Source organism: Leptonotus elevatus, chromosome 6, assembly GCF_054856555.1.
Source record: "Leptonotus elevatus isolate MCC_2025b chromosome 6, RoL_Lele_1.0, whole genome shotgun sequence".
Taxonomy (NCBI): Eukaryota; Metazoa; Chordata; class Actinopteri; order Syngnathiformes; family Syngnathidae; genus Leptonotus; species Leptonotus elevatus.
In genome coordinates this window covers 1,667,501-1,693,752 of record NC_141244.1, presented here as the reverse complement: position 1 = coordinate 1,693,752, position 26,252 = coordinate 1,667,501, and the positions used below count along the sequence as shown (strand labels likewise).

Genomic DNA, 26,252 nt, shown 5'->3' with positions numbered 1-26,252 from the left:
CACTATCTTCGTCAGACAGAAAGGATAAATTCTTGAACCGTGGGTCCACTGCGGATGCCATGCAAAGTGTCTCCTTCTCAATGGCATATCTTTTTAACAGATCTTGTGCTATTACTGTCTTGATGTCCTTAATTGTACCTGAATCTTAATTTTTCTTCTGTGCCCATGATCAGCTTGGCATGGAGTGGTGCAATGACTGGCAAAGTTGGCATGCTCTCTTCAGACATCACTAATGTTGCATCCTCAGTCTCTCCTTTGGTCTCTTGAGGTCTCCCTAATTTGTTGGAATTTACATGTTTCTGGGGTTGGTGAACGACTCTGGTTGGTAACCCGGTGGGTAGTAGGTAATGTCTGGTCGGTGCTGGATTTCACTTTCCTTTCTTTTCTTTGATCCTTCCTCGGATCTCCTGACAACCTCACGAGCTGGATTCTGAAGTATTCGGTTTAGGTGAACGGTATGGGATTTTTTATAAGTTTTAGGTGAACTAATGAGTACACGCACACATGCACACACACATACACACGCACATGCACATACTCACGCAAATACAAAATAAAAAAAGAGCAATGATGATGACATGTCGAATCAGTAAAATTACCGAATGAACAATACTGAGCTAAAAAAAAAAGGTTACGAAAGCCTTCACCTTCCACGGAGCTGAGAGGGCGCATGTCTTTGCACATGTAGTACATGTGTTATTTTTGTCGCACGAGGTGAGCTTGAAGGGAATTTGGCAGAATTAGCTTGTTCAATAGTTAGTTGAGACGAGGTACGCGTTTGTTTACTCGCTATCTCCACTCCGCTGTGGTGTCTTGCAACGTGAGCGCGAAGGTTAGTGGTGTTGCCGCAGTATTTGATTTTCCCATGGGAGTGTTTGCATATAGCGTACCTCTTATCATAGTCCATGCTTTCGTCTTCTTTGCCATAAAAGCCAAAGTGAGTCCAAATTTCAGCTTTATAGACATTCTTTGGTGCAGCTCGTATTTCCTTTCCATGGTGGCGCATGTGCCCCCAGAAAGTAATTAAATGAAGCTTAAGGTAATGAGCGTCAGGTGTGTGTGTGTGTGTGTGTGTGTGTGTGAACCTTGGATTCATCCAATTTTTTTACCATTGTTATTGTATGTGGAAAGTTTTGTGTTGTGTTTTGGACATTAATGGAAAAATATTGTACTTGTCCAACTGTCCAAAACACAACATGAACCTTTCCACATACAACAACGGTAAAAAAAACTGTATGCCTCCAAAGTTCACACACACCTGACGCTTATTACCTTAAGCTTAATTTAATTACTTCCTGGAAACACATGCGCCACATGGGGCCAAACCCAGGAGTCACGCAGAGAAGAAAAAACAAAAAACGCTGTAATATGGCTCCAACATCCGTGATATTGTTCTTTCAGTCACGACCCACAGCTCGTGACCATAGGTGAGGGTACTAACATAGATAAATCGAGAGCTACGCCTTTCGACTAAGCTCCTTCACCACAACGGACCGATACAGAGTCCGCATCACTGCAGACACTGCACCAATCTGCCTTCGATCTCTCTCTCCATCCTGCCCTCACTCGTGAACAAAACCCCAAGATAACTTGAACTTCTCCACTTGGGACAGGATCCCATCCCCGAACCGGAGAAGGCACGCCACCTTTTTCCGACTGAGGACCATGGTCTCTGATTTGGAGGTGCTGATTTGCATAGAATTGGTGCATACCAAAATTGGAGACTACAATAGGCTGTAAAAAGTTCACCGAGCACATTTCACCCACTCATTACAGCATATAGCTACTTCCCCTACTTAACTTCATTAATTATGTCTGTGCGTCCTTATTTAGTCAAGCTTGCAGTAGTTGTAGACCTGTGTGTGTGAATTTTTATTTGCTTAGTAGAAATAGAAAATAAATATATTTGCATATACCAAACATCAGCGTGATTTATGTGTATTGGAATCAAATTGCTAACCTCTAATTGGTTAAGTTGTAGCGCCTTCATACAAAGACGGATCTACACAAGTGTTTTCATTTGTTTACTTAATAAATTAACCAAAAAAACATAAGGGCGACAGAGAGAATTGAATGCAGTCTTTCGTGTTGGATACATCGCTCCTTGAGCAATCCTAATTTTTGCTACAACAGCTCGAATGATCCCTTTTCAGAGACAATACTCTGTAGACAATGTTACATTTTTTTTTCTAATCAATTTATATCCTGCTTTATATGTTGCATCAGGTGCTGAATTGCTTGTGAATCGGCTGCACTCTGAAGTTGTGGATAAAGAGAAAGAAAACCCCAACATTTTTCTTGTGGCAGCCTCCTGTCAAAGACTACTCTCTGGTGCCGAAGATTTGGGTCTCTTCAAGGAGTTCAGTGATGGATCAATGCGATGTTTTACGTGCATCAACAGCCACAACTTTAAAGAATTTCATGGTAACAAGGATGAGTAAATTCAGATTTTGTATCTTGTGAACCATTACCACTAAGGATGTTTTTAGTGTTTTGGCTTGGTTTCATGTCCGTTTTTAGAATGCATATGACAATGCTAATGAATGGTAATAAACAATTAGAAAAAAAAGGCAAAAGTCCACAGAACACGCTGTGAAGGCCAATTTGAAAGGGAAACGTGATTCATTGAGCCATTTTTTTTTACAGTAAGAAGATATTTTGTCGATAATGAAGATAACTTCATTATTTTTCATAAACATTTAACTAATTTGTTCCCCAAAACGTGTGTATATGTATGTGTGTGTGTGTGTATATATATATATATATATATATATATCTTAAATGTTCCAAGTGTCCCAAAGATGTATTTATAAGTTTTTTGTTTGACACCTATGTGCTAGAGCATACAGAAGGCTTTGATGGAACTTCTCAACTGCACAGAACAATTGAAGCAATGGTAGTTATCGCAAAACGGCCAGCAGGTGGCAGCAGAGTATACAAGATCAACCAGGGCCATGTTGCAAATAAGCTGATTTACCTACAGTTCTTAACAGATTTGTGAATAATGATGAAACTTAGCTGTATATTCTAATGCTAATTGCTGCAAAATGGAAACAGATATACATTTTTTTCGTCCTGATGAAAGAAGAGACTCTAATCTTTCTTTTGGTAGGTTCCATGTTTTTATAGCAATAGAACACAATATTCTGTGGGCCTTGCAAAATCAGTCAAAATTCATTAAAACAGCCGGGAGCAAAGGGGATTGCTTCCGTGAAAATGGGTGGGAGTGAATGAGTTAATAAATTTAAAAACTTTTGCCACTTGCTGTCTCGACTGATGACATCACCTGTGCTGAGGAAACAGGTAACGACCAATCATATCTTTGTTTGGGGAGGCAGAGGAGGGGCTGGAGAACTCGCCACCAAGTTGACTCTTCTGTGCTCTCATGTCTGTCATCAGTCATGCCCGCCTTTCCTGTATATAAGCAATGTGTCGCGGGAAGTCCTTCCACACAGTCAGTCAGATTTTGGACCTTGGTCCACACACAAGGCGCACCTCACTATTAAGCGCACCGTCGATTTTTGAGAAAATTTAAGACTTTAAAGTGCGCCTTATAGTGAAAATATGGTAGTTACCACTACACTAAAAAGACCACATCAATGGAGCCCCAAATCGGCATCATAGCAACGTGGAAGCAGAACACGACACCGCCCTCTGCTTCCGCGTTGTTTTACTCTCAAATAAAAATCTTAATGCGATCGTATGCCGAATTTGAACATGTTTTTAGAAAAAAAGTGCAACACCTCACTCAGCAGCTCCCTATAGAGGAAGGTGCCGTGGGAGAACGTTGCGCTGCTCGGGTCAATGCGTTAATTTCAATCAATCAATTTTATTTCATTCATTTTTAAAATAAAAATACAATATAAAGCAATATTCATAGTAAAGTAAAATAAATTAAAGGGGACTGAAATAAGTTAAACTTATTTTGTTTGCCCCTGATCAAAAACAACACGAAATTATTGCTGCCCCCAGACACCCCCCACCCCGCCACCAACAGAGGGGCAGACCCGCCCACGCCCAGCCAGGGGGGGACAGCACCTATAGAATTAACCCACTGGCATGCAGTGAATCCGAATATTAACCCTCAGTGCCCATTGAAGGTGAATCTGCTCGATCCTGTTGGCAGCAGCTGGGATTTTTTATTTAATGGGCAAAAGCATTTTACAAAATAAATTAAGCCAAAGTTCTATTTATCTGATTTCATTTCTTTCTTTATTTTTTATTTTTAAACAATCCAATCCATGACTTTTGTGATCAGGTGAAATGAATTTGCAGTATGTCCAAAATTAGATCACTGACGGAGAGGCAACAACTTCAAACTTCGTTCAACATCTGAAGTTGCACAAAGAACGTTAAGTAAGCTAATGTTAGTTGTTAATCGGCTAATTATTGTTGCTGGCTGCATAGTTAATGAAATTGGTAACACATTGCAAACAGAGAAATCTGTTGCACCATTCTGGGTTCACTTCCTGAGTCCCTGATTCCTACTTTGATGCTACTATGATGTTGTTAAAATGACTTGAAAGGACTTGAAACTCAATGTGTAGGAATTGCTTGGGACTTGACTCTGGACTTGACTCTGGACTTGACTCTGGACTTGACTCGGGACTTGACTCGGGACTTGACTCGGGACTTGAGGGCAAAGACTTAAGACTTACTTGTGACTTGCAAAGCAATGACTTACTCCCACCTCTGCTTCTCACCCTCTCCATCACCTCAGAGCCAATGTAGAGGGGTCTAATTCTAAGAAAATTCCTGCGAAAGTCCACAGTAATTTCCTTGGTCTTTTTTAGGGATGTTCGATATTAATTTTTTTTTTTTTTAGACCAATACCAATACAGTACTCAAATCTTCAGTACTCACAGATACCAAGTGCCGATACCATTAATACTTATGATAGATAAAATGTCCCCAAAAACAATAACAGATTTTAAAGAAATTTTTAAAAGACCCATATATCCCAATTATACTAATTGTCCTTAAAATTGCTTGAAATAATTGGCAATTATATTTTTAAATTTGCTCATAAAAGTCATTTTGCATAGAGGGCACAATAAAATGTATTTAAAAAAAAATTGATAAATAAAATGAAACAAATAATCCAGTGGCCAGGGAAAAAAAATGTCCTATGAGCTGTACCAATAACACAAATTGTCCTGTATATTATACAGCACTGCATGGAATTTTCGTTGCTCTATAACTGGAATAATCCCTCAAAATACCAGGTACCAGGTACATGTTTGCGATAATGGCCATATGTCACACCAAGATGAAACACAAAAACAGTTTTCTGTGGTAGATACAATACACAGTTCTTTTGGTTTCAGTGTCCTTAAAAACATATTTACACACCTATATGAGCATTGTTAGGTGAAGTAAACATTCAGATATATTAAGAAATGGCTTTTGGAAAATGGCTGCCATATAGGCCAACAGTCAAATCTGAGACGGCCATATAGCTGAATTTTTCTATAGGGCTTGTTCTCTGTTTATTCCAGATTTCACAGTGGCAGGTGACGATCTTAACCGCCTGGCTACGGCTGCCCATTATTAGAAGTAGTATGGCTTTTAGTAATGCCCACAGGCTTTCTTTTTTTTCTTGCATATATTTTGTGAATTTCATCATCTTAAAGGGGCAGTTCGGGTTTTTGGACATGAATCTGTATGGCATCCTCACCTAAAGTGGTGTGCAATCAGCACTGACTTACCGCTGACTGTCCTGTGACCCGAGACCCGGTCCGGTTTTGGTCGAGACGAAAGTAGTCCGGCAAGTTGGCTCGGGTCACGGAAATCAAACGTTTTTCTTCTAAAAACAATTTGTGTTCAAAAGAGTGATACATTTGCATCACAAAACTGCACATTAGAAAAAAGTCAGACTCCATTACCATTTTTATCCATTTTTATTTGGCTTCACATAACCGGCTACTGTCGGCCGCAGCCAACGCCGAACACAAAAAACTTTATTTGCAAGCCGAATTAGCACACGTTACCAACAATGTATGGATGATTTCTGTTGGAAAACGGTTCTTTGTTTTCCCGTGTTCATAATGTTGATTATCAAAATCAGACAATGAGATCGGTGAAATCAGGATTTATTTTCATAAGCTTATTTTATCACATCAGTGAACTCATCAAAGAATACCAGACCCCAGAGCTATCACGTCCGGCCGGACCGTGAACACCCTGGGGAGAGGTTTATATATATTGATATTATTATACCTTTTGCAAACACTGGGCTCCAGAAATTACATTTTTCAATTTTTTCTGAGATGGAATATATAATATATTTACCTTCATTTGGCGATATGCTTCATTATTGTCTCCTCTTGAACTTACTTTTTCCTGTCACAGCTTGATCACCTCCTGTGGATTATCACATTCAGACTGGAATTATAGTTAGTTGGAGTGTAGGTCGGTACCACACAACCTTTTTTGCTGTTTGATCTGCTAATTCGTCTACATTCATTTAATTCAACATGAACTGTCATGTGTGCACACCCTCCTTTGGAGTTGATACACACAGACAAACCATTCGACTGCCCTCCTTTTGACAAAGATCCGCTTGACCTTTGTCAGATACAGTAAAGATAAACAGATGTAGCTTCAAGGAGGGGAAAAACCAGAGACATTGTGGCTCATAAATAAAGAGTACCATTAGGGCTATCAGCAAACACCAGGGACTACGGGAGGGGAGTTCCTGTGGAGCCATCAACTGACACAGATGTCGTAAATAACAAAAGCCTTTGAATCAGGCGATTGTGATGTAAAAGAGAGAGAGCTGCAGGTCAATGCAATTAAAATGAGCATAAGCGGATGCAATTTTAGACACTGCAATGTGATGACTTTGGGTCAGGGAAAAATAAAGTTAAGACGACCACATTAATCTAATTCAGGTTACAAATTACACAAAACTTTCAAATATCTGCCTTCTCAACGGGTAAAATAAGCGTATTATAATTAGAGCCGAAAATATCACAACACTCCTGCTTTGAGCAAACCGTCAATTGTTCCTGAAATGCTAATCAACCCCACCTCTTCTACAGAGTAGTGGGGCATGTAAAACACAACAGAGGAGACATTACAAAGATTAACATCAGTGGGATTCATGGTCAACAGTGATGTGAGAAAAATCAAAAAGTAACCCTCAAACTCGCTGTTGTTTGTTTCACTCCCATGGTGCCAATCCAGAAGCTGGTGCTCCAAAAATAAAGTGGGTAAAAATTTAGTAGACTAAACCCAATAAGCATCAAGTGACGGAAAATAGAGTAATTAAGATTGAAATAAATTTGACCAATTATCCTCTTTCAAATTCACAAATGTGGTTTTCAATTTCCTGAAATGCCTTGCTATAGATCACATCTCTCTATCTGACATAGTACAGAGTGCAATGCATACAATCAGTTACCACATCATAAGACCTGAGGTGACGAATCCCAGGTGACCAGAGAGCTTTGAGCCAACAACTGGAGTCAATATCCAGTTCTGCCCAGTAGATGTCAGCAGCGGCGCATGTTTCAGGGCAATGTTCAAAGCGGGCACTGAGGTGTCACTTGAGGCAAAACAGCAGTAAATTCCAGGACAAGTTCATCAGGGCAGCAGTGATGAGAGGAGATATCTCTGTCCAAAAGATTGACTGGACAGTTATGCGCAACTAAAATAATGCAAACGAGTCTGTTAAAAAACATTGAACAGTCACTGAGCGTGTGGATTCAGGGCACCATCATTGTGGAAACTGCACCAGATAGAGGCAGATATTGTCGGTATGGCACAGGGGAATGTCCTTGCTGTGGCGTGAAGTTCGTTGACCCCTGCCTCTCCATCCAGACGTAGGAGGTCGCTGTCTGCAATTCGTGGGCCCAATGACCAGGCCGTTCAGCACATGTTGGGCCACTCAAAGAAAACACCTTGCCCAATGATTGTACCTGCTTGATATATTATGCACTTGTAATTGACAGAGGGAGATGAGATCACAGCAAGAGAGTTTACTTCCCGCTTTTTTTTCTTTCTTTTCCAACTACACCATAGCAAGTAGTGTTTCTGTATTTTCGTATTTGTCTACCTTAGACTCTTTTTCATTAGCATGTCACCTCAAATTATGTTTAAGATGTGACAACCACCGGTCAACGTCAGCATGGGGAAGTTCCTTCCATGGACTGTGCCTAAATCTCGGGAATGCCCCTCAAAATGGCTGAGCGGACACCAGATTCTGGAATGAAACTCAGAGAGGGAAAACAAAGGTTAAATAATTTTCTCGCTTAAAAGCCTAATTACCAGGGAAGAAAAAGGACAAATAAACAAAAAAATTTTTTTAATTAAAAAACATTTATTTCTTCTCATTCAACTATAAAAGCGGACCTAATTATGTAAAAGAATACGGATATCACCTGCTTCTAACATCTGTTCCTTAACAGCTTTTCTGCACTGCTTGAAGCCAATTGGCACCATCAGATCTGCATCATAGGAGTCCTGCACGCACACTCATCTACTCTTAAAGTATTACAAACCCCCCTCCCTTAATCCCCCAGGCCTGTGGTAAATCAAGAAGGGGAAGAGAGGAAGATATAAGATTTTTACAGCCTCATATTTTAGTTCAATTCTGGCACATTGATGTGGCCCCAGATCTGTCCTTAGACCTGAAACTCTGACAGCAGGATATGAAAACCTTGTTCTTCAACATTCCTATCTCTCACCCCCCAACCCCATTGGAGACAATGGGGGAAAAATAAAAAAATTCTTATCACCCTTCACAATCCTGACACAATATGGGAAACCTGTTTTATCACTTTCCCATTCGAAAAGGCAAGCGCCATTATCACACCAGTCTTATCTCTCACACACACCTGGAGACAATGAATAAATTCTTCTCCACAACAAGCTCTCCTTTCCTTTGTATTCTTATTAATTTTATAACAGACAACACTAGAACAAGCCTTTTCCCATGTCTCTCATAAACATCACCAAACATACAGTTGAAGACATTGAGGAGAAAAAATAAAAATATCCATACATACATTCTGATCCACTCACATTCCCAGTTCTAATCTCAATCCACCAGGGTAGCCCCCACCTTTTTATATTTAGTTCTCATATAATTATTCAACAATTCTTTCTCAACTTCTCAAACTTTTGCAGACACATACAAACGCACACATACACACACACTAACTAGAAAAAATCCCATAACAATCACACAATTGACCCTGGTCATTTTATAACAAAGAATATTCCCTTCAAGTCACGCACCTTCCTTAAATGCTGCTCACACACGCACGGACGCAGATATGCATACTGCTGACACGGGGTCAAAACACACAGTATTACAGTCAAATTCACCTTACATTTCTATATTATTTGCACACAGACGGACGCACACAGATACCATAGTCTTACAGTCAAATTCACCTTCCATTACTGACTCTCCATTACTCACTCCCTCATTTATTATTATATGCAATACGTATAAACCATTATCATTAATTCAGTGGCGTCTCACTTGTGGTACCACAGTTCAATAGGTTATATTTATACCGCAACGTTGCTCTATACTTCCCCCCCAAAAATAAAATAACTACAGACAAACATGAAATATCGCTTCCGCGAAAAATAAAATAAATAAACATTTATATCCGGATCTACCGATTTCTTCACAGCGGTCGAAGTTTCTTCCAACTTCACATCTCACCTCAATTTAACAAATTGCCTCAGAAATGCACGGGCTTACGAATTCTCGGATTCCTCACAGAACAAATTTGCCATGTGTTTTCCGTAATTTAATAAAGACCGCTGCTTCAACCTGTACACACATCTCTTATTTCTCTTTACTCAGCTGCGCACAATTCATCGTAACGTTACTTCCTTATACTTAAACCTAGGTAGCCACGACACACACTCGTCGTGTACAGTTCAACGTCGTAGTAAAAGCCAAACACAAGGACCTTGTGCCGCTGAAATTCCACAACGGAACAAAACAAACTCATAATTTAAACAATACCAATACCTGTACACTCAGATCTCATGTACAATTCAGTTAAATTTATAAGACGAAAACCGTCGCAGAGTTTTCGACAGACAGGAATGAATTTTTAACGAGGATAATTTGTCCTCTTACCGTACAATTAATTTTGGCGCCAGAAGTCCTGTCGGTCCAAAACTCAGCAACCGGTAACGTCGAACGGCGGACGTCGTGGAACGGCGGACGTCGTGGAACGGCGGACGTCGTGGAACGGCGGACGTCGTGGAACGGCGGACGTCGTGAAACGGCGAACGTCGTGGGTCACCATCTGTTAGAAAACGGTTCTTTGTTTTCCCGTGTTCATAATGTTGATTATCAAAATCAGACAATGAGATCGGTGAAATCAGGATTTATTTTCATAAGCTTATGGACAGAGGAGGGTGCAGCCAAGCGCCACCATGTTCTACCCCATCTGTAACGCTCCTCCCACGAGCAAGTCACTAATATCCTTCAGTGATCCTAAAAACCCCTCCCCGTCTTCTTCCACTAATCCTCAGCCGTTCCTCCCTCTCCTCAGCCATCCTTCTCCGTCTCAGACAGTCACATGATACATCAATACACATCGCCAAATGCTCCTCCTTCTTCTTCTTCTCCTGCTGTCCCAAACCCCCACGCAGTCACAAGATAAAGATTAACGTTGTTTTCAGAACCAGAAGGGATGGCACTAACCCCCCCTGCTCAACCGGTTGTAAATTACAAAGGAATCTAATTAACACATTCGCTTCACCCCCTCACATCAATTTAAATTCCCACACAGAGCCATACTGAGTAAATTAAAGCAGTTATGTCCAATTCTAAATAGTTATAACTAAATCAAACAGTTATAATTAACTCTTTGACCGCCATAAACGTTATAAAACGTTTAGTAAAAACCTACGGAGGGGCGCCGAGGACGTTAAAAGACGTTCACTATGTTTTTTTTTTGTTTTTTTTGGGAAACGGGTGGAGGAAAGCCTTGGGCAGCTGTGTATCAAGTATCAAGCAGATCTAGTTAGTTTAATGACTCGTTTTGGCCCCTAGATGGCAGCGATGACTCTCTTTGCACAAGATTGGGTGGGCCGCCCACCGTGGGCGTCAGTAGAAGACGTGAGGCGGAGCTAGAGTGTTGAGGAGACAATGGCTGATGATGCAACAATGGCGACCGGTTGCAAGCAGCTCACGCTTGAGCATTTTTTTCAAAGACGGAAAGCATCGATCAATACTAAAAAGCGCATTGATGTCGACGATGATGATGACTCCGAGCTTGACGCCAAAGTTGGAAGCCTTGACGCGACCGTTATGATCACGTAGTAAGCCTCACCGGCTAGCGCTGCTAACGCCGGAAAACACGCAGCACAACCGACCGGGTACTTCTGCACAAGCGGAGATTCGATCGGGCGATGGAGAGTTGTCGAAAAGCATCGACCAATGCACATTGATGATGATGGTGAATCCCGAGGTTGACGCCACAGTTGGACGCCACAGTTGGACGCGGCCTTTATTCTCACGTCATAAAGCCTCACCGGCTAGCGCTGCTAACGCCGGAGCTGCACAAGTGGACATTTGGTCGGACAATGAAGAGTACCCCGAGTCCAATGCATATTCATCGGAGGAGCGGGTACAGTCTGATCACGGAGAAGACACTGGTTCTGGACTACGATGCCACCATGAATGGAGTGGATAAGATGGATCAGAACATCTCTTACCACCCGGTATAGCAACTGAAGGACATGAGGAAGCCAGACGTAACACCACCGTAACGCAACCGTAACATGATCCTGATATTAGACTTCATGGCAACACACACTGCAGTATATACTTGCTATTCCCCGGAAAAAACGGCCTGCAAGAAAGTGTAGCTTCTGCACGCGAAGAGGCAATCGCAGTGAAACTAATCTGTTGTGCAAATCATGTTGCGTCTCCTTGCACGCAGGGGAGTGTTACACAAAAAGTAAAACTGTCGTTGAAACATCCACATAATTGTAAATAGCACCACAGTTGCACACATTTGTAAATAGTTTGCCAAATTGTTGTCAAATTGTTACACTGTTGAATGTAAATAAACGTATTTTGCTATCAAAAAACACTTTTTCATTCTTGGTGGTAGTGTTTTATAGAAGTAAAGCACTATTTAGTTTGTGGCATCATTCATGGACAAAAAGAAGTGTAAAAATTCACTAAAGTTTCACTAAAAGCTTGATTTCTCCATATTTTGGTCCAAAACAAGCGCATTCGGATGAAACTAACCATTTTCTATTGTTGATTAATTACTAAAGAACGGAAAAAGGTAGAAACAAACTTTTTTTTTCTAATGAATCTTTCATTTGGTAGTATGTGTGTTTCCATAGTCCAAACAGAACATTTTCTGTGGACCTTGAAAGATCAGTCAAAATGCTTAAATCGGCTGGCACTGACAGCATCCCTTTTCTGAAAACGTCTGGCAGTCAAAGAGTTAAATTGATTCACTTCAATACCTTTCCAAATTTTCCACTGCGAGACGTGCGATGTGTTCCATAACACTCGGAAACTAGAATACAAAACGAAGAATGTGCAACACAGGAACACACAACACGCCTTAGTTATACAAGCTTATAAAGTTTGTACAATCGTAACGTTGTAACGTTATATACTATTTGCTCTCGTTCTCCATTAGTTTTCTTGCATCAGGTAAACACTTCCAAACAACTTGGTTTGTGCGCGTCTTTCAGCTGGATGCAGTGTCGCCGCGCAGTGATACGAACAGAAAAATTGAGCCCGGCGGTAATGGAGTCTGACTTTGTTCTAATGTGCAGTTTTGTGATGTAAATCTATCACTCTTTTGAACACAAATTGTTTTTAGAAGAAAAACGCTGTATTTCTGTGACCGCAGCCAACTTGCTGGACTACTTTCATCTCAACCAAAACCGCACCGGTTCTCGGGTCACAGGACGCTGTCAGCGGGTAAGTCAGTGCTGATTGCACACCAATTTAGGTGAGGATGCCATGCAGATTAATGTCCAAAAACCCGAACTATCCCTTTAACTTGCCTCTGACCATTTTCTTTTTTAGGGGATGGCGATGGTTTTCTCAGCATGGCGGAGTGCCAGTACATCATTAAACATGAGTTGGAGACTTTACGAGCTAAAGATGAAACTCATGTCCCAGGATACACACAAGCTAAACTGTACCCCGGGAAATCTATCAGTGAGTCTATATCAAGTACCAATCCTATACAAAATTTATTTCAACAATTGTATACAAATAAGTAATACTGTTGCAGCCCTTGGCGTTCAATAAAGAAGCGGCATTGCGTTCAACAGGTGCAAATCTTTATTCTTTCTTGAGCACTGTGAAACTAAAACATATACAAAAACATCATATCAAATGTCACATTCAATAAAACTACATTGCAAACAGTGAACACAAATCACATACGCCACCAACTGACCTATACCTAGGTTTGCCCACCAAGTGTACAAGTTTCCACTGATTGCCCCAGAATAGCAGCCGCGCATCTAGTATCCGACGTTACATCAACTATACTCAACAATAAAAAAGTGCACATAAACACAATATTCACCAATACAAAAGATAAACATACTCGTTTACATTCTGCTCTCTTAACGCGCCTGTAATTTCCTTGCTCCCTGGCAACTTTGGCACTCCCTGCCTGTGTGTGGTAAAACAACATGTGACCAGTTGGCGTGGGACTACACTATATGCTATTTCCGGGGCACACAGGCAACTCGGATGTACCTGGCCACTTACACTCACAACTTACCAGTCATGCAATGATTAATAACCTCCCAAATTGATCATACATGATTTAACAGCTGGCCAACACCAGTGGTAACATATTAAAACATTGTGTCTAATAGGGGTGGGTGATATGGCCTAAAAATTATATCACGATATATCAAAGAAATTTGCGGTGATAATATTTTTGATGATATTGGTAATAATTACTAAACAATAGATTTGTGATTGGTGCTTTGGATTAATAGAATGTTTATTGCAGCACAATATTTAAGCCACCTTTTTTCCACAATTGAAATGTAAGCAAAGCGCAAATATAGCAACCGTAAAAGAATGAAAGGGAAATAAAAACAGGCCAGGTAGTGTTTACTGTTTACCCTGTGAGGTCTAATAGTAACATAACTGCTGAAAGCACATAAAGCACATTTACTTAGTAAATACAAAACAAAAAAAAACCTTCAGTGGCAAATTGCATGAGTCAATAAAGTCCATTATTTTCTCCTGTTTGGTTGAGCCTAATGTTGTAGAGGCAAAAAAAAAGAAGAAGCTACAATAGCAGCCAGTCTGCGGCATCATGCTCTGTACATCGCAGGGAAGGCAACTGTATTGTTGAATTTTTTTTTCTCCCTGCGATTGTTTTAGGCAGTGATATTTTGCCGTAACCGGCAACCCTCTTTTGAGCGATATTTTGCCGTGAATGTCTCTGATTGGTCAATAAGAGGAGCGACAAAATGCCGTGATTGCTTGTAGACATTACTAGCGGGTATGAATAACGCAAATTTGCATGTTTACACCGCTGCGCAACAGCAACGCGCTCGCCGTCTTGTCGGAGCACGTTAGCTTAGTGGCCGGTTAGCATCACAAAGTCACGTAAACTATGAGGCGAGTTACCGGTCACAGTAAAATAACCACTGCAGATTGTTTCTCTTGGCCAAACAATATGCGACGGCTTCAGTATTATCCAACCACCGTCTGTTTTTTGTTTTTCATAAGGAGTGTGTCTAATCAAGAGTGTTCCAGTAATGAACTTTTGTTCACGCCAAACAACACAATCTGTTTCACATGTCCTCCTCACTTGTCTTTAGCCTGCGCATCCTCTTAACTTAAACGACAACAGTTGTCCTGCACAATTTGCAAAAAATTTATTTTTTGCATCATATCTGACCTCTTGTAACTAAACAGCCTCCACACGATGAAGGTAGCAGACAGAACTGGCCGCAGCTCACAGCCTCACACGCTCCGACACTTGTTTTTATGCAGCGAGCGACGCATGTACGTACAAATAGACACAAAGACGTATGATGTTACGCATTATGTCATCACGTCAATTTCCCGATATTTAAAATTTTCATCACTCAAAAAAATACACCAGTAATATTGTAGAAGGTCTGATATGGAACACCCCTAGTGTCTAATATGAGAATTTATTATCACGCCATTTATGAATAATTTTCAGGTAAAAGTACTAACTTTGGAACTGGCCTTACAACATCTGAGGGACAGACTTTTGAAAAATTTTAATGAGATATTCCCTGCACTATTCTGAGATATTTCCTAAACTGCTATGTACCGTACCCGACGCCATCTTTTCCTGGCATACAAATCCTAATTAAAGTTAACCCACAGACAGTATACAATCAGGTTTTGATTATGTGCATGTTTATTTTAGTGCTGTCACTCACGACTTTTTTAAAAATCAAGTTGCCTATCGATTATTCCATTGATTTATCAACTACTCGCCTCCCTCAACATGTCGTCATCATTGCTCTCTCTTTTTCTTTTTTGTGTGCATATGTGTGTGCATATGTGCGTGCGTGTGAGTTTGTACTCAATAATTCACCTGAAACTTATTAACAATCACATACCCTTCACCTAAACTGAATACTTCAGAATCCCGAAAGTCGTGAAGTTGTCAGGAGACCCGAGGAGTGATCAAAGAAAAGAGAAATCCAGCACCGACCAGACACCACCTACTACACACAGGGTTACTAACCAGAATCTTTCACCAACCCCAGAAGCATATAAATTCCAACAAATTAGAGAGACCTCAAGAGACCAAAGGAAAGACTAAAGGAAGGAAGGATGGATAGATGAAGCAGAGTGAGATCAGCCTCCACCAATTCAGCGACCAGAGGAAGAAGCAGATTGTGTTTGAATTTCGGTAGATGCTGGTGTGGTGGATCTGGCATGCATGAAAAACCTCCACCAAACAGGGGAGTTGTCGACTCCGGCCAAGACAGGACAAGCACAACCCCTCAGGCCCCGGCAGCACCAGGGCGCCCAACCCCCTTGCCCCGCGAGGGCCACCGGTCGGAGAGCAAACCCAGGAGCCTGGAGCGCCCCCCACCGCAACACGGCACGCGCCCCCAGCCCAACGCAGTAGAACGGGGCACGGCAGGCCCACCCGGCACTCCACCGGCCCGCATCCCCCGGTCCCCCCTAATTGTTTTTAATTTGGAGCAGATGAGATGGAGCAGAGGGAAATTATATCCCCCCACTCCAATCCACCTGCTTCCCAGAGATGTGTTGGTGAGTGTATGTGGTGCATTAAAAAAAAAAATAGGGGGGCATGGTGGCGAGGCGGGGGAACAGATGGGGGACCCGCAGCACTGCTTAATACTGCAGTCTACCCCAAGCGATGGCTCCCCATCCCAACTCACCCGCCCCTCCTAGTTGTGGAGTGCATTAAAATTGGAGGGGAGCTGCAGGGCGAAGACGGTGTCTCCAACCTACCCCACCCCTCCAACGAGTGTGTTATGTGCCCTGTGTTTCTATTTACAAAGTGTATTGCGCAAAACTAGTGGAGTGAGTTAAGAGGAGCGACCAGTGGGGCCTCTCCCAACCCGGCGGGGACAGGAGGCGCACCCGCCCCCAGCACCCGCAACTCTTATATTACTTATATTACTCTATATTGCTTTATTGTATTTTATTGATGTTGGAAACTGTATTATTACATTTGAGCACTAAATGTATGTGCCATTCTTAATTTTTTTAATTTATTAAAATTATTATTTTTAATTAATCATGCCACCAGTTACCTTTGAGGAGATGGAAAGAGCAGTGACAGGAAGACCATACGTCAGGTTGTAAAGGAGATACAAATCTGCAGGGTGGCCATAAAAAAATATAAGGATAAGAAAAAAATAATAGGCTCAGTCTTACCCTACTGAGCACTCACCAAGTGACAAATCTTGTTGTTCTGCTCACTTGGGTTATGTGTCTATAGAAGTTATTTTTCCCTTGCCAAAATCCACAGAAAGAAAGAACAGAATTGTAAAAAAAAAAGTGAAAACAAGAATTGCGACTTACACACCTGAGAAGATGTTGGAAAAGGCTCACAAAGAAAGAGAAGATAAAAAGGTTAAACAGGAAAACAAAAAGAATGAAAGGCGAAAAGGCCTCTGAAACCTGCTAATCAAACGTTTTGCATTGAATTTCTCTTCCTTTTATATAGCATTATCGCTTGTGAGATTAAAGTGATCTTTTTTTACTTCAGTTATTAATGGCACAATTTACCCCACTGAATTCTGGCTAATGGCACAAACTACCCCACACTCGGGGGGCAAGCTGTGCCACAAAAGCAAAAGCTATATTTCTCAAACTGTTTATATAAGATCCAAAGTGATTGCTCGCAGTGATGCACAACATCCTAAACTATATGAACAGAATTTAGTTGAAGGCATTCCTGAAATCCCCTTGCATAAAAGACACTTTCAGTAAAAATTGGCGCTACGTACGCCGCTCTCCCCTATAGATGCGACTTACAACAATAAACTTAGCGTGCAAAATTGCCTTTATTTAATCACTTCAATGGCCGGAGGACAAAGGAAGTTTACAGAGAAGTATATGTAACAATTATAGACCAGTCACCCTCAATTTTTTTACCCCTCTTCCTTTCCTTAACATTTCACTCTTGGAAATATGCGTTCAGTCAAACTAGGGTTGGTGAGCTCTGTTTCTCCTCCTTTTTCCACCCCCTAAACCAAGAGACAATCCAAAAGAGTCAACCACAGACCATCTCACCAGGATGTGAATGTTTGTTTGTCACCAGCCAGAACCACGAGTTTATGGCAGCAAAGTATTTTATCGGAAAGCATAATCTTCACCCCTGCTGACATCCCAGACCAGCAGTCTGCAAACTTTGTCTTATCAAAGTCAAAAAAACATATGGGCCAAAGGTCCTTTGGAATCCTGGTCAGTGCATTCCAGCCTTCTTGGAGGTTACACATAACCAGAGTGCCTCCAAGTGGTCACGACCGGAACTGCCCTCACAAAAAAAAAACTACACACCACCAAGTAATCGTATCATTTCACATAAGAAATTCATCACATACAAGTGAACTTACGCACAACTGAATGTTTCACGTCTTGTTATGTCTATGAAGAAGAATTTCATATGTATTTCCACAGGAATGATGATTGTAAACCCAGAGATTATTTAGTTACTCAAGAAAGAACAAAATGATCTCATGATACGTTATTAGTCGATATGTGTAACGATAATGTGTTTTGCTTGGAAGAACTTGACTTGCCAGCCTGACCAAATTAAATTTTTAATGATTAATTATTTGATAATTTGGAGTTAAAATGTCTCTGACTTGAGTTGAGACAAAAAAGGGACGGACACGCCCCGCAACTTTAAAACAGCCGGCGCGAACCGCGTTCAGCGCTCTTGTTCCGGCCCTCTCGTTCCTGATTCACCTTTTTCCTCCTTTTTCGCTTCGTCTGGCCCAGAACTGACAAAATCGACCAAGTGTCTCGGACTTGGCGATCGCACTGAACCGCCGCTGTGCTCCAAGCCCCGGCACGCACCACCTGCCAGACAGACTTTCTGCTCTCCTTTTTTCCCAATTTTTTTGGGGGTGTTTCGTCCCATCTCGGTGGCACTAAGTCGCCGACAAATTTTTCTGTGACCCCCCAGCGACCACAGTTTGGACCCTGGCAGCGCTCACTCCAACGCCCTGTGCGTCAATCCAGGCTTTTTTTTTTTTTTGAGCATCCAGGTTTACCCTCCTGATTGCTTGACAGGATGGCTGGATTGATTGATAGTTATTATGAAGGGATAACAATAAAATAAATCACATGACATACCATCACAACAGCCATAAGTTGACTACTGAGCGCACCAATTTCCCTGCAGCACGTATCGTTCTTACCTGCATCCAATAATGGCCAAGCGGGGCATATTACCACAAATCGTTTGAATCGGGGTGTGTGTCTTCACCTCCGTCCCAAACCACTGAGACTGACTCACCAAACCCCCGGGGTTCAACCGAACCTAGGTTAAGAACCACTACTCTGAACCCTTTTGATAGGGAAAACAATGTGACCAAATTAGCATGCATTACAAAAGATGTTGGCAACAAAGCAGTTTTTTTATGGTTAGAATATGGCAATTGAAAGTTTGATGAATGCAATTTTTCCTCTCCTCATTTCAGTACGTAGACTGCAATCCAAAAGAATACTCATCCAAATGTTTCCACTCCATGACAGAGAGGAACTGAAGAGGCTTTCTTTTAAGTGGTACAAAAAGGTCAAGGCATCCCTCCAGCCTCTAGGTAAGTAAGAGAAAAACAATAAATTACAGGATATAATAAATATATTAGTAGAGGAGCCCCTTTTAACAAATATTCAGTGTTTCCCACAGATTTGAAATATTCTTGGGTGGGTGAACTCCGTTGAGGGGTGGGGGGGAGTTGTCAGGTACCCCTTTCCGGAAAAAAATTGTGCCATTTTGCACTTCATATCGCGCATTCTAGTGAATATTCAGAGTAAAAATGTTGTTGTAACATTGATCAGTGACTCCATATTTTTTGCACTTATTTTATATTGAAATAATAATACAACTAAAATAAGCCTGTCATATCGGATTATAAGTGAAAAAAACTGGATTGGGACGGATTGGACGTGAATACACAATCCCAAAGCACAAACTGCAAGCATAAAGTGCACAAATTGTATAATTCCCCTCCTCAATTTTAGCAAAAAAAAATCTTTGATATTCTTGAGAAATAAGCACCTTTTACTTTTTAAGTGTGTGTAGACTTTTTTAATTTTCAGTTTGGTTAATCTAATTCATATCTTACTTTCAGATGACATTAGACACTACTATGGGGAGAGTCTGGCTCTCTACTTTGGCTTCCTGGAGTACTTTACAATGGCCCTTGTGCCTCTGGCCCTAATGGGGTTGCTCTATTGTCAGTTTGACTGGGAAAATTATGACAAATATGTTTTCTTCGCTGCTTTCAATCTTATCTGGTGCACTGTTATCTTTGAGGTAAGGAAGCATTTTCAATTTGCCTTTCTTTAGTTGAAATTTATCACATTAGGATTAAGTTGAAATAACTGCTGTGATTTGGTGTAAAGAATTCTGGTCTGCATTTGAGGCTGATGACAAAATAGTATTTTTTAATATAATGTGAAGTAGGCCTATTACATTGTGACGTGATCACATAATATGATTATATTATTGACTACTGAATGATTAGTTGAACATTTCCTCCTCTAGTTATGGAAGCGGTGCAGTGCCTCTCTAGCCTATCACTGGGGCACACTAAGCAGAAAGAAAGTGTTTGAAGAACCACGGCCTGGTTTCCATGGTATTCTTGGGTTTAATCCAGTGACAGGACGAGAAGAGCCTCTGTACCCCAACTTCACGCGGCAGCTCCGTATCTACCTTGTGTCCCTCCCCTTTGTCCTGTTCTGTCTCTACATTTCCCTCTATGTCATGATGATCTACTTTCAGATGGAAGGATGGGCTCTTATGCTACATGAGAGGGAGCCTACTTTTTGGACAAAAATACTATTGTTCATTCCAGGTGTTATCTATGCTGTGGTTATAGAGGTTATGAATCTCATCTACAGATATGCTGCTGAGTTCCTCACAGAGTGGGGTAAGTTATTGTCAAATAATTAATTATATGTTTGGACAAGAGTTTGATTATTTTGCCTTTATTGCTACAAATTCCACAAATACCAAATTGCTACATAAGGTTGTCCTATTTCTTTCATCTGTCTTTTGATCTTCTTTATTTATTTTATCACATATAGTTTATTGTGACAAAAATAGTTGGGTTTCCATCCTCCCATTTTTATTCAAATTTTCACAAATGTGAAAATAAAACTGAATGGAAATGCTATAAATCCAAAAAAGGGCCCAAATTTCGCAAATAAAGTTTTTACGCTTGGAGGGGATGGATTTTGAAGCGTATCAAAAAAAGGAAAATGCTAATTTTGGCTATGGAAAGAGGTTTGGCGAATAAACACTGACAAGACCAGATACACGTAGGTCACACGTACGTTTGTAGTCCCAAAGCAATGGCGGATGATAAACTAAGGTATGTTTGTGGGTATGATGAAACAGAAATATTTTGGGACTTAAATAAAGAAGCGAATATTAATGCTATTTTAGATGGAAAACAGCAAAAAAACGCTACGGTTTATCAAGAATTACAAAAGCAAAGTTGTATGACGTCATCACACGGAGCAGTCACTTCTTGTTCTTCTTCGTTTAAATTACTGGTTGATCACATCTCTGATGTATACCGCCACCTACAGCGGCGTAGTCCCCTCTCAATATTTCGCAAAAGAAGAACAGATGGAAACAGGCATAAGTCGCATTTCTGTTTTACATATGAATTTGCTTAAAAAATTTAAAACAATTGGATGGAAACACGATTAATAACAGTGAGTGGACTACTTAAAGCAGAGGTCGGCAATAAGTGGCCCGTTGGCCAAAATGGCCTGCTGCCTATAATGTCTGGTCCACCTGATGACATTGACTTGATATTGTGGTGGCCTTGTCTTGGTATAAATTAATGAACCTTTCTGCTTAAAATGTAATTTTGTTCCGCATGTTTGGTTGCACACGTCTCACCCTCTACTTCCTTATTATGTATTACAGTTACGAAACAATGGTGTTTGAATGTGAAATTATTGTGCACAAAACATCTGTAGCACCAAGTTATGTATGAAACGAGATTAAAAGAAGAAAAAAAATAGGGCTAATGTGACTCATTGATCACTTTGTGGCCCCAGATTTCTCCTGAGCTTATGTTGAGTGTCGCTTCTCATTCCATTAGGCGAGACAGTTCCCTCACGTCAGCATACCTGTATGTGGTGCCGACACAATGTTGTCTGGCTATTTTGTGTGATTTCCCCCCTCATCTTCATCTTATATCAGATGAGATTATCTGTGTAATGGAAGCATAAAAAGAAATGTAAAGGTATTTTCTGACGTTTTTCTGTTGCTGTTTGTAAACACCGCATTCAAAACTGATGCTCAAGGGAGCCGAGGACAACAGCGAATCAGGAACGAGGGTGAAAAGACCCAGCAATCAGGAGCGGGGGTTCACACAGCTGAATTTGCATAGCAAGACAAGACACCGGGGTTATTAGTTTTGGAATTTTCATTTTAGTTAGTTTTTATTTTGTTTAAAAATTTTTTTTTTATATTTAGTTCGTTTTAATTAGTTTTCAGGGTGGTTCTTGCTACTTTTTATTAGTTTTAGTTAAAAAACAACAACTTGGTTTTAATTTAGTTTTAGTTAGTGCCGTATTAGTTTTTGGTTTTTGTTGTTGTTTTATTTAAATGTGTATTGCTTGTGCACAATATTTAAATAAACAGCATGGTAAAATGAAAAAAGTAACATATTTCTTACCTAGCATTGCATTTCGGCTGAGTTAAATAAAAAAGCAGGCGAGCTGAGCCATTGTAACCAAAAATCAAGCAGGCAAATTAGTCGCCTAGGAGCGATATATTCTGAAAGTGCTTTTCTATTGGCTGATGCTAGACAGCATCACTTCTATGTGGCACACTTTCTTTATTGTGGTCAATATCTAAATAAATATACTTAAAATCACATTTAAAATTATCCCCAAAGGCTCATGTATTAAATGAATTGCCAAAGACTAAAACGAAGGGCATTTTTGCTATGATAATAGTTAGTTAGTTTTGTAAACGTACAATGAGTTTCAGTTAGTTTTCGTTTAAAAATAAATGAATAATTATTTTGTTTTTATTTTATTTTGTTAATGAAATTGTTTTTTTAATTTGAGTTTTTTGTTAATTTTCGATAACTAAAATAAGCTTGCAATACACAGGACTCAAAGTCCTAACAAGTCCACGGAAACAGTCCACCAATCAGAAGCCAGCGTTTGCACAGCGAAAATTGAATATGTTACGAGAAGTATCTTGCCTCTGCGGCTTGGCTGGAAGGAAAACGTTGAATCCCCGCCCAGAAACATCCCGGACTGGCCAAATCAAATCTTTCAGACTATACCTTTAAAAAGGTTACTTAATTTAATTGTTTTTATTTGGCTACTTCTATACCTGTAGTGCCTGTATTAAAAGCATCACGTGTTAAAAAAGTCAGGTTGATTTCCATTTGTGCATTTCTAGAACCCTCTGGTGGCTAGTTTTTTAGTGCAGTTTAATTTTCATAAGGCATGTTTTGGCCCTTCTATGTTTAAAATCCACGCTAATGGTCAGATGAAGAGAAACGTAATATGCTTGTGAACAAAGTCAATATATGGAGAACTCCAGCATTTCCGTTCTATTCATTTAGCGGCGGCTACCCGCCATTCCTAAATCGTAGCCGCCGCTACTTCAAATTTCCAATTAAAGCAGTTGGGGGCTGGAGAGGCATGCAGCCATGCAGTGTTACACCGGATGGATGGTGAAAAAGCCGACCAGACAGTAGGGCTCGACACTGCGACCAATTTACAATTACCACAAATGCGGTTTGCTGGGCGAGAGTGCACATTTTAATTAGTAGTGCAACGGCTCATTGAGCCATAACTCGTTCAGCGCAAGTGCAAGGACGAGTCAAGATAGCCAAAACACACTGCCTGCTGAAGGCCAACCCAAATAAATGGCTACCAACTAATACATGGACGTCAATGCAAAAGGGTTGGTTTTTATTTTTAAATGGACTCTCGAAGCGCACGGTGGCGTCTCTTCTAACTCGACTCGTTGTTACAGTCGACTTGGGATGAGCGAGTACAGCACTATCTGTATCTGTATCTGTTCGACAATCTAAATGATCCGTATCTGTATTTGGAGTGGACATGGCATAAACCAGAAGCGGGCATGGTTTAACTGGATGTAAGGCGTGGCTTAACAAAAATGGGTGGGGCTTACATCAATACAATACTGTATTCTTTTTGTACAAAATTGAGAAAAACAAAAAACTAAATTTAGTTTGAAATTGATATGGATTGATCAAAAGTTTCTATATGTTTTATTTGAAAACTATTGACAAAACAGCCTAATAAAGATTCAAATTGATGCTTTTCACTATTTTTCCCAAAAAGTTTTTATAAACTTTGTGTATGTGTATGAATAAATATTTACAGAACAGTCTGAGAATTGAGATTCACTTTTTTTTTTATCAATGCGCTATATAAATAAAGATGACTTGACTTGACAATAGTAAATAAACTATTTACAGAACAAGTTGTTTATGAACTTGAAAAAATACTGCTGAATACAATACATGCAGTAGGAAATAATTAACTATTATGTGAATGAACCATAGCAACACAAATTTATTTTTCTATCGTTTGTTGTGTTAATGTTTTATTTAATTTTTGCTTCCTTAACGGGTGTTAATCTGTGTGTAAAGCTTAATTTGCAATATTTATATATTTATGTATTGCAGGTGGGCGGGGAAGGGGGGGAACTAATATACTGTATGCTTTAAAGACAATGTGTGGTTTTCCCAAGGGGAAGATAGTTTATAGCCTGGCAATAGCCAGATTGATTTGTGCTTTACTTGAGGGAGTTATATCAATATCAGTCTGGGATTGCTCTGCGTTGATTTGCTCGGGAAAGGCAGGGCATGCTGTACAACACTTCGAGCTGATTGGACAAAGCAGAATTGTGTGCACGTCTACCTAACTTTTGTTTCGACCAATCACGACAAAGGATGAAAATGACGTCACCGATATACGACTGTTGTGACTAGCTGATATCATGGCGTTGAGTTTATGTTGTCGGTTTTGCAATCTTGATATGCGGATACAATAGACTAATTCAGCAAGAACAGAATTAATTGCAGCGTCCACACATTCGTCCACTGGTGTCGCCATGTTTGATTTGTTTTTTCCCACGGCTTTGCGTTTCTTGTTTTTGTCACACCTGCATATCCCGCCCCCAAATACAATGTCGCCCTGTGATTGGTCTGAACCAGTGGTTAATATCGGGGGAAATCAATGGGAGCGGTACATTATGGATTCTTGGGAGTTTGTGAACTCACAAATACCGCGAGAATACATCTTGCGAGAGCAAGGTTAGATAGTTGGGAGGCCTTACTAAAAGAGCTGGGTCCTCTTGTGTTGAACAAAACAATGTTCACATAAAAGAAAAACTTTTTTTCCCCTTAATGTTTTCTTTTAAAGTTATATAAATGACTGGTTTTGCCAGCCGCTGCTTGTTGCAAACGGTTGTTTTAACAGTAAAATAATATCTTGCAAATGTATTTTGAGTCATTGCCAATCTTTACGTCATATTAACCTACAGTAAGCAAATTGAGGCGACTGTACATCAGCAAATATGGTCATGCTACATCTCCCCCAAAAATGGTTCGACCAAATCCCGTGCAGTGCAACCAACTGAAAAAGTTAGTTTAAAAGTTAGTGTAGAGCCCTGCAGACACCACCTTCCTTGAAGAATTAATTTCTGTTGGGCCCACCACTCCGGGCACGACGTGAAAAAAAATATCTATGTATTTTTCACACCCTAAAGTTGGCCTGCCCCAGCTGCTAAAAAAAATCCTAGAGGAAACACTGAACTCAATATGTGCATGCATTAGCAAGTAAGTGCCTCAATAGAGATATAATTAGAGATTGTAGGTTGTTAACATGCATTGCTGTTATGTACGAAAGCACAATATTGTACTTTCTTTCTTTCTCGTATGAGCTACATTTTTTACAGTAGCAACCTTTTTTTAATATCGCCAACCTCTCCACAATATCGTGACAATCTTATCGTGAGCTTAATATCGTGATAATATCGTATCGTGATGTTTGGTTATCGTTGAATCCCTAGGTATTACTGTATGCAATTTGTGTACGGACATGTTTGTGTGTGTGTGTGTTTGTTTGTCTGTTTGTCTGTTTTTGCAAATTGACATTTATGCTTGGTCATGGTAGCCAGGTTACTAAAGTGCAATTTTGACAAAGTTGCCGCGCCAATCTGGGAAATATTTACCTCGCCGCTCCATTTCACCTCGTCATTGGCGATTTGGCGAACGGGGAGCTCCCTGCTTTAGATATCATTACATCCCTAAGGACAAAAGTAATAACATATTTTAAGTAAGAAAATCAGGGTTTGCCTGCATTTTAATTGCTTGAGAAAGTTTTGCTCTGTGTATGCCTATGTTGCCGACAACTCTTTTAAAGCTATAATGGTATAAAATGTGATTTAAACAGAAGTGATACATTTGTCAGTTAATGAGTTATTAAAATGTCTTCCATGTTTTTCCCCTCAGAAAACCACAGGCTTGAGTCTTCATATCAGAATCAC

The 26,252-nt window shown here is 40.3% G+C and overlaps 1 protein-coding gene across 7 annotated transcripts in view; it reads left to right on the top strand.

Annotated features, from left to right (window-relative positions):
- Nucleotides 1–26,252, top strand: part of ano10a (anoctamin 10a) — a 73,758-nt gene that overhangs the window by 12,125 nt on the left and 35,381 nt on the right. For 3 of the 7 annotated variants that reach the window (XM_086079061.1, XM_086079058.1, XM_086079057.1), the window contains 6 exons: nt 2,227–2,424; nt 13,040–13,174; nt 19,165–19,284; nt 19,819–20,003; nt 20,235–20,619; nt 26,218–26,252. The exon at nt 26,218–26,252 is cut by the window's right edge and continues 21 nt beyond it. In XM_086079061.1, coding sequence (XP_085935187.1) covers nt 2,376–2,424; nt 13,040–13,174; nt 19,165–19,284; nt 19,819–20,003; nt 20,235–20,619; nt 26,218–26,252 — 909 coding nt within the window. In that variant the 5' untranslated portion in view covers nt 2,227–2,375. Of the gene's footprint in view, nt 1–2,226; nt 2,425–12,860; nt 12,963–13,039; nt 13,175–19,164; nt 19,285–19,818; nt 20,004–20,234; nt 20,620–26,217 lie in introns of those variants that run through there. The other 4 variants (XM_086079062.1, XM_086079060.1, XM_086079063.1 and 1 more) reach the window with 4 other exon arrangements.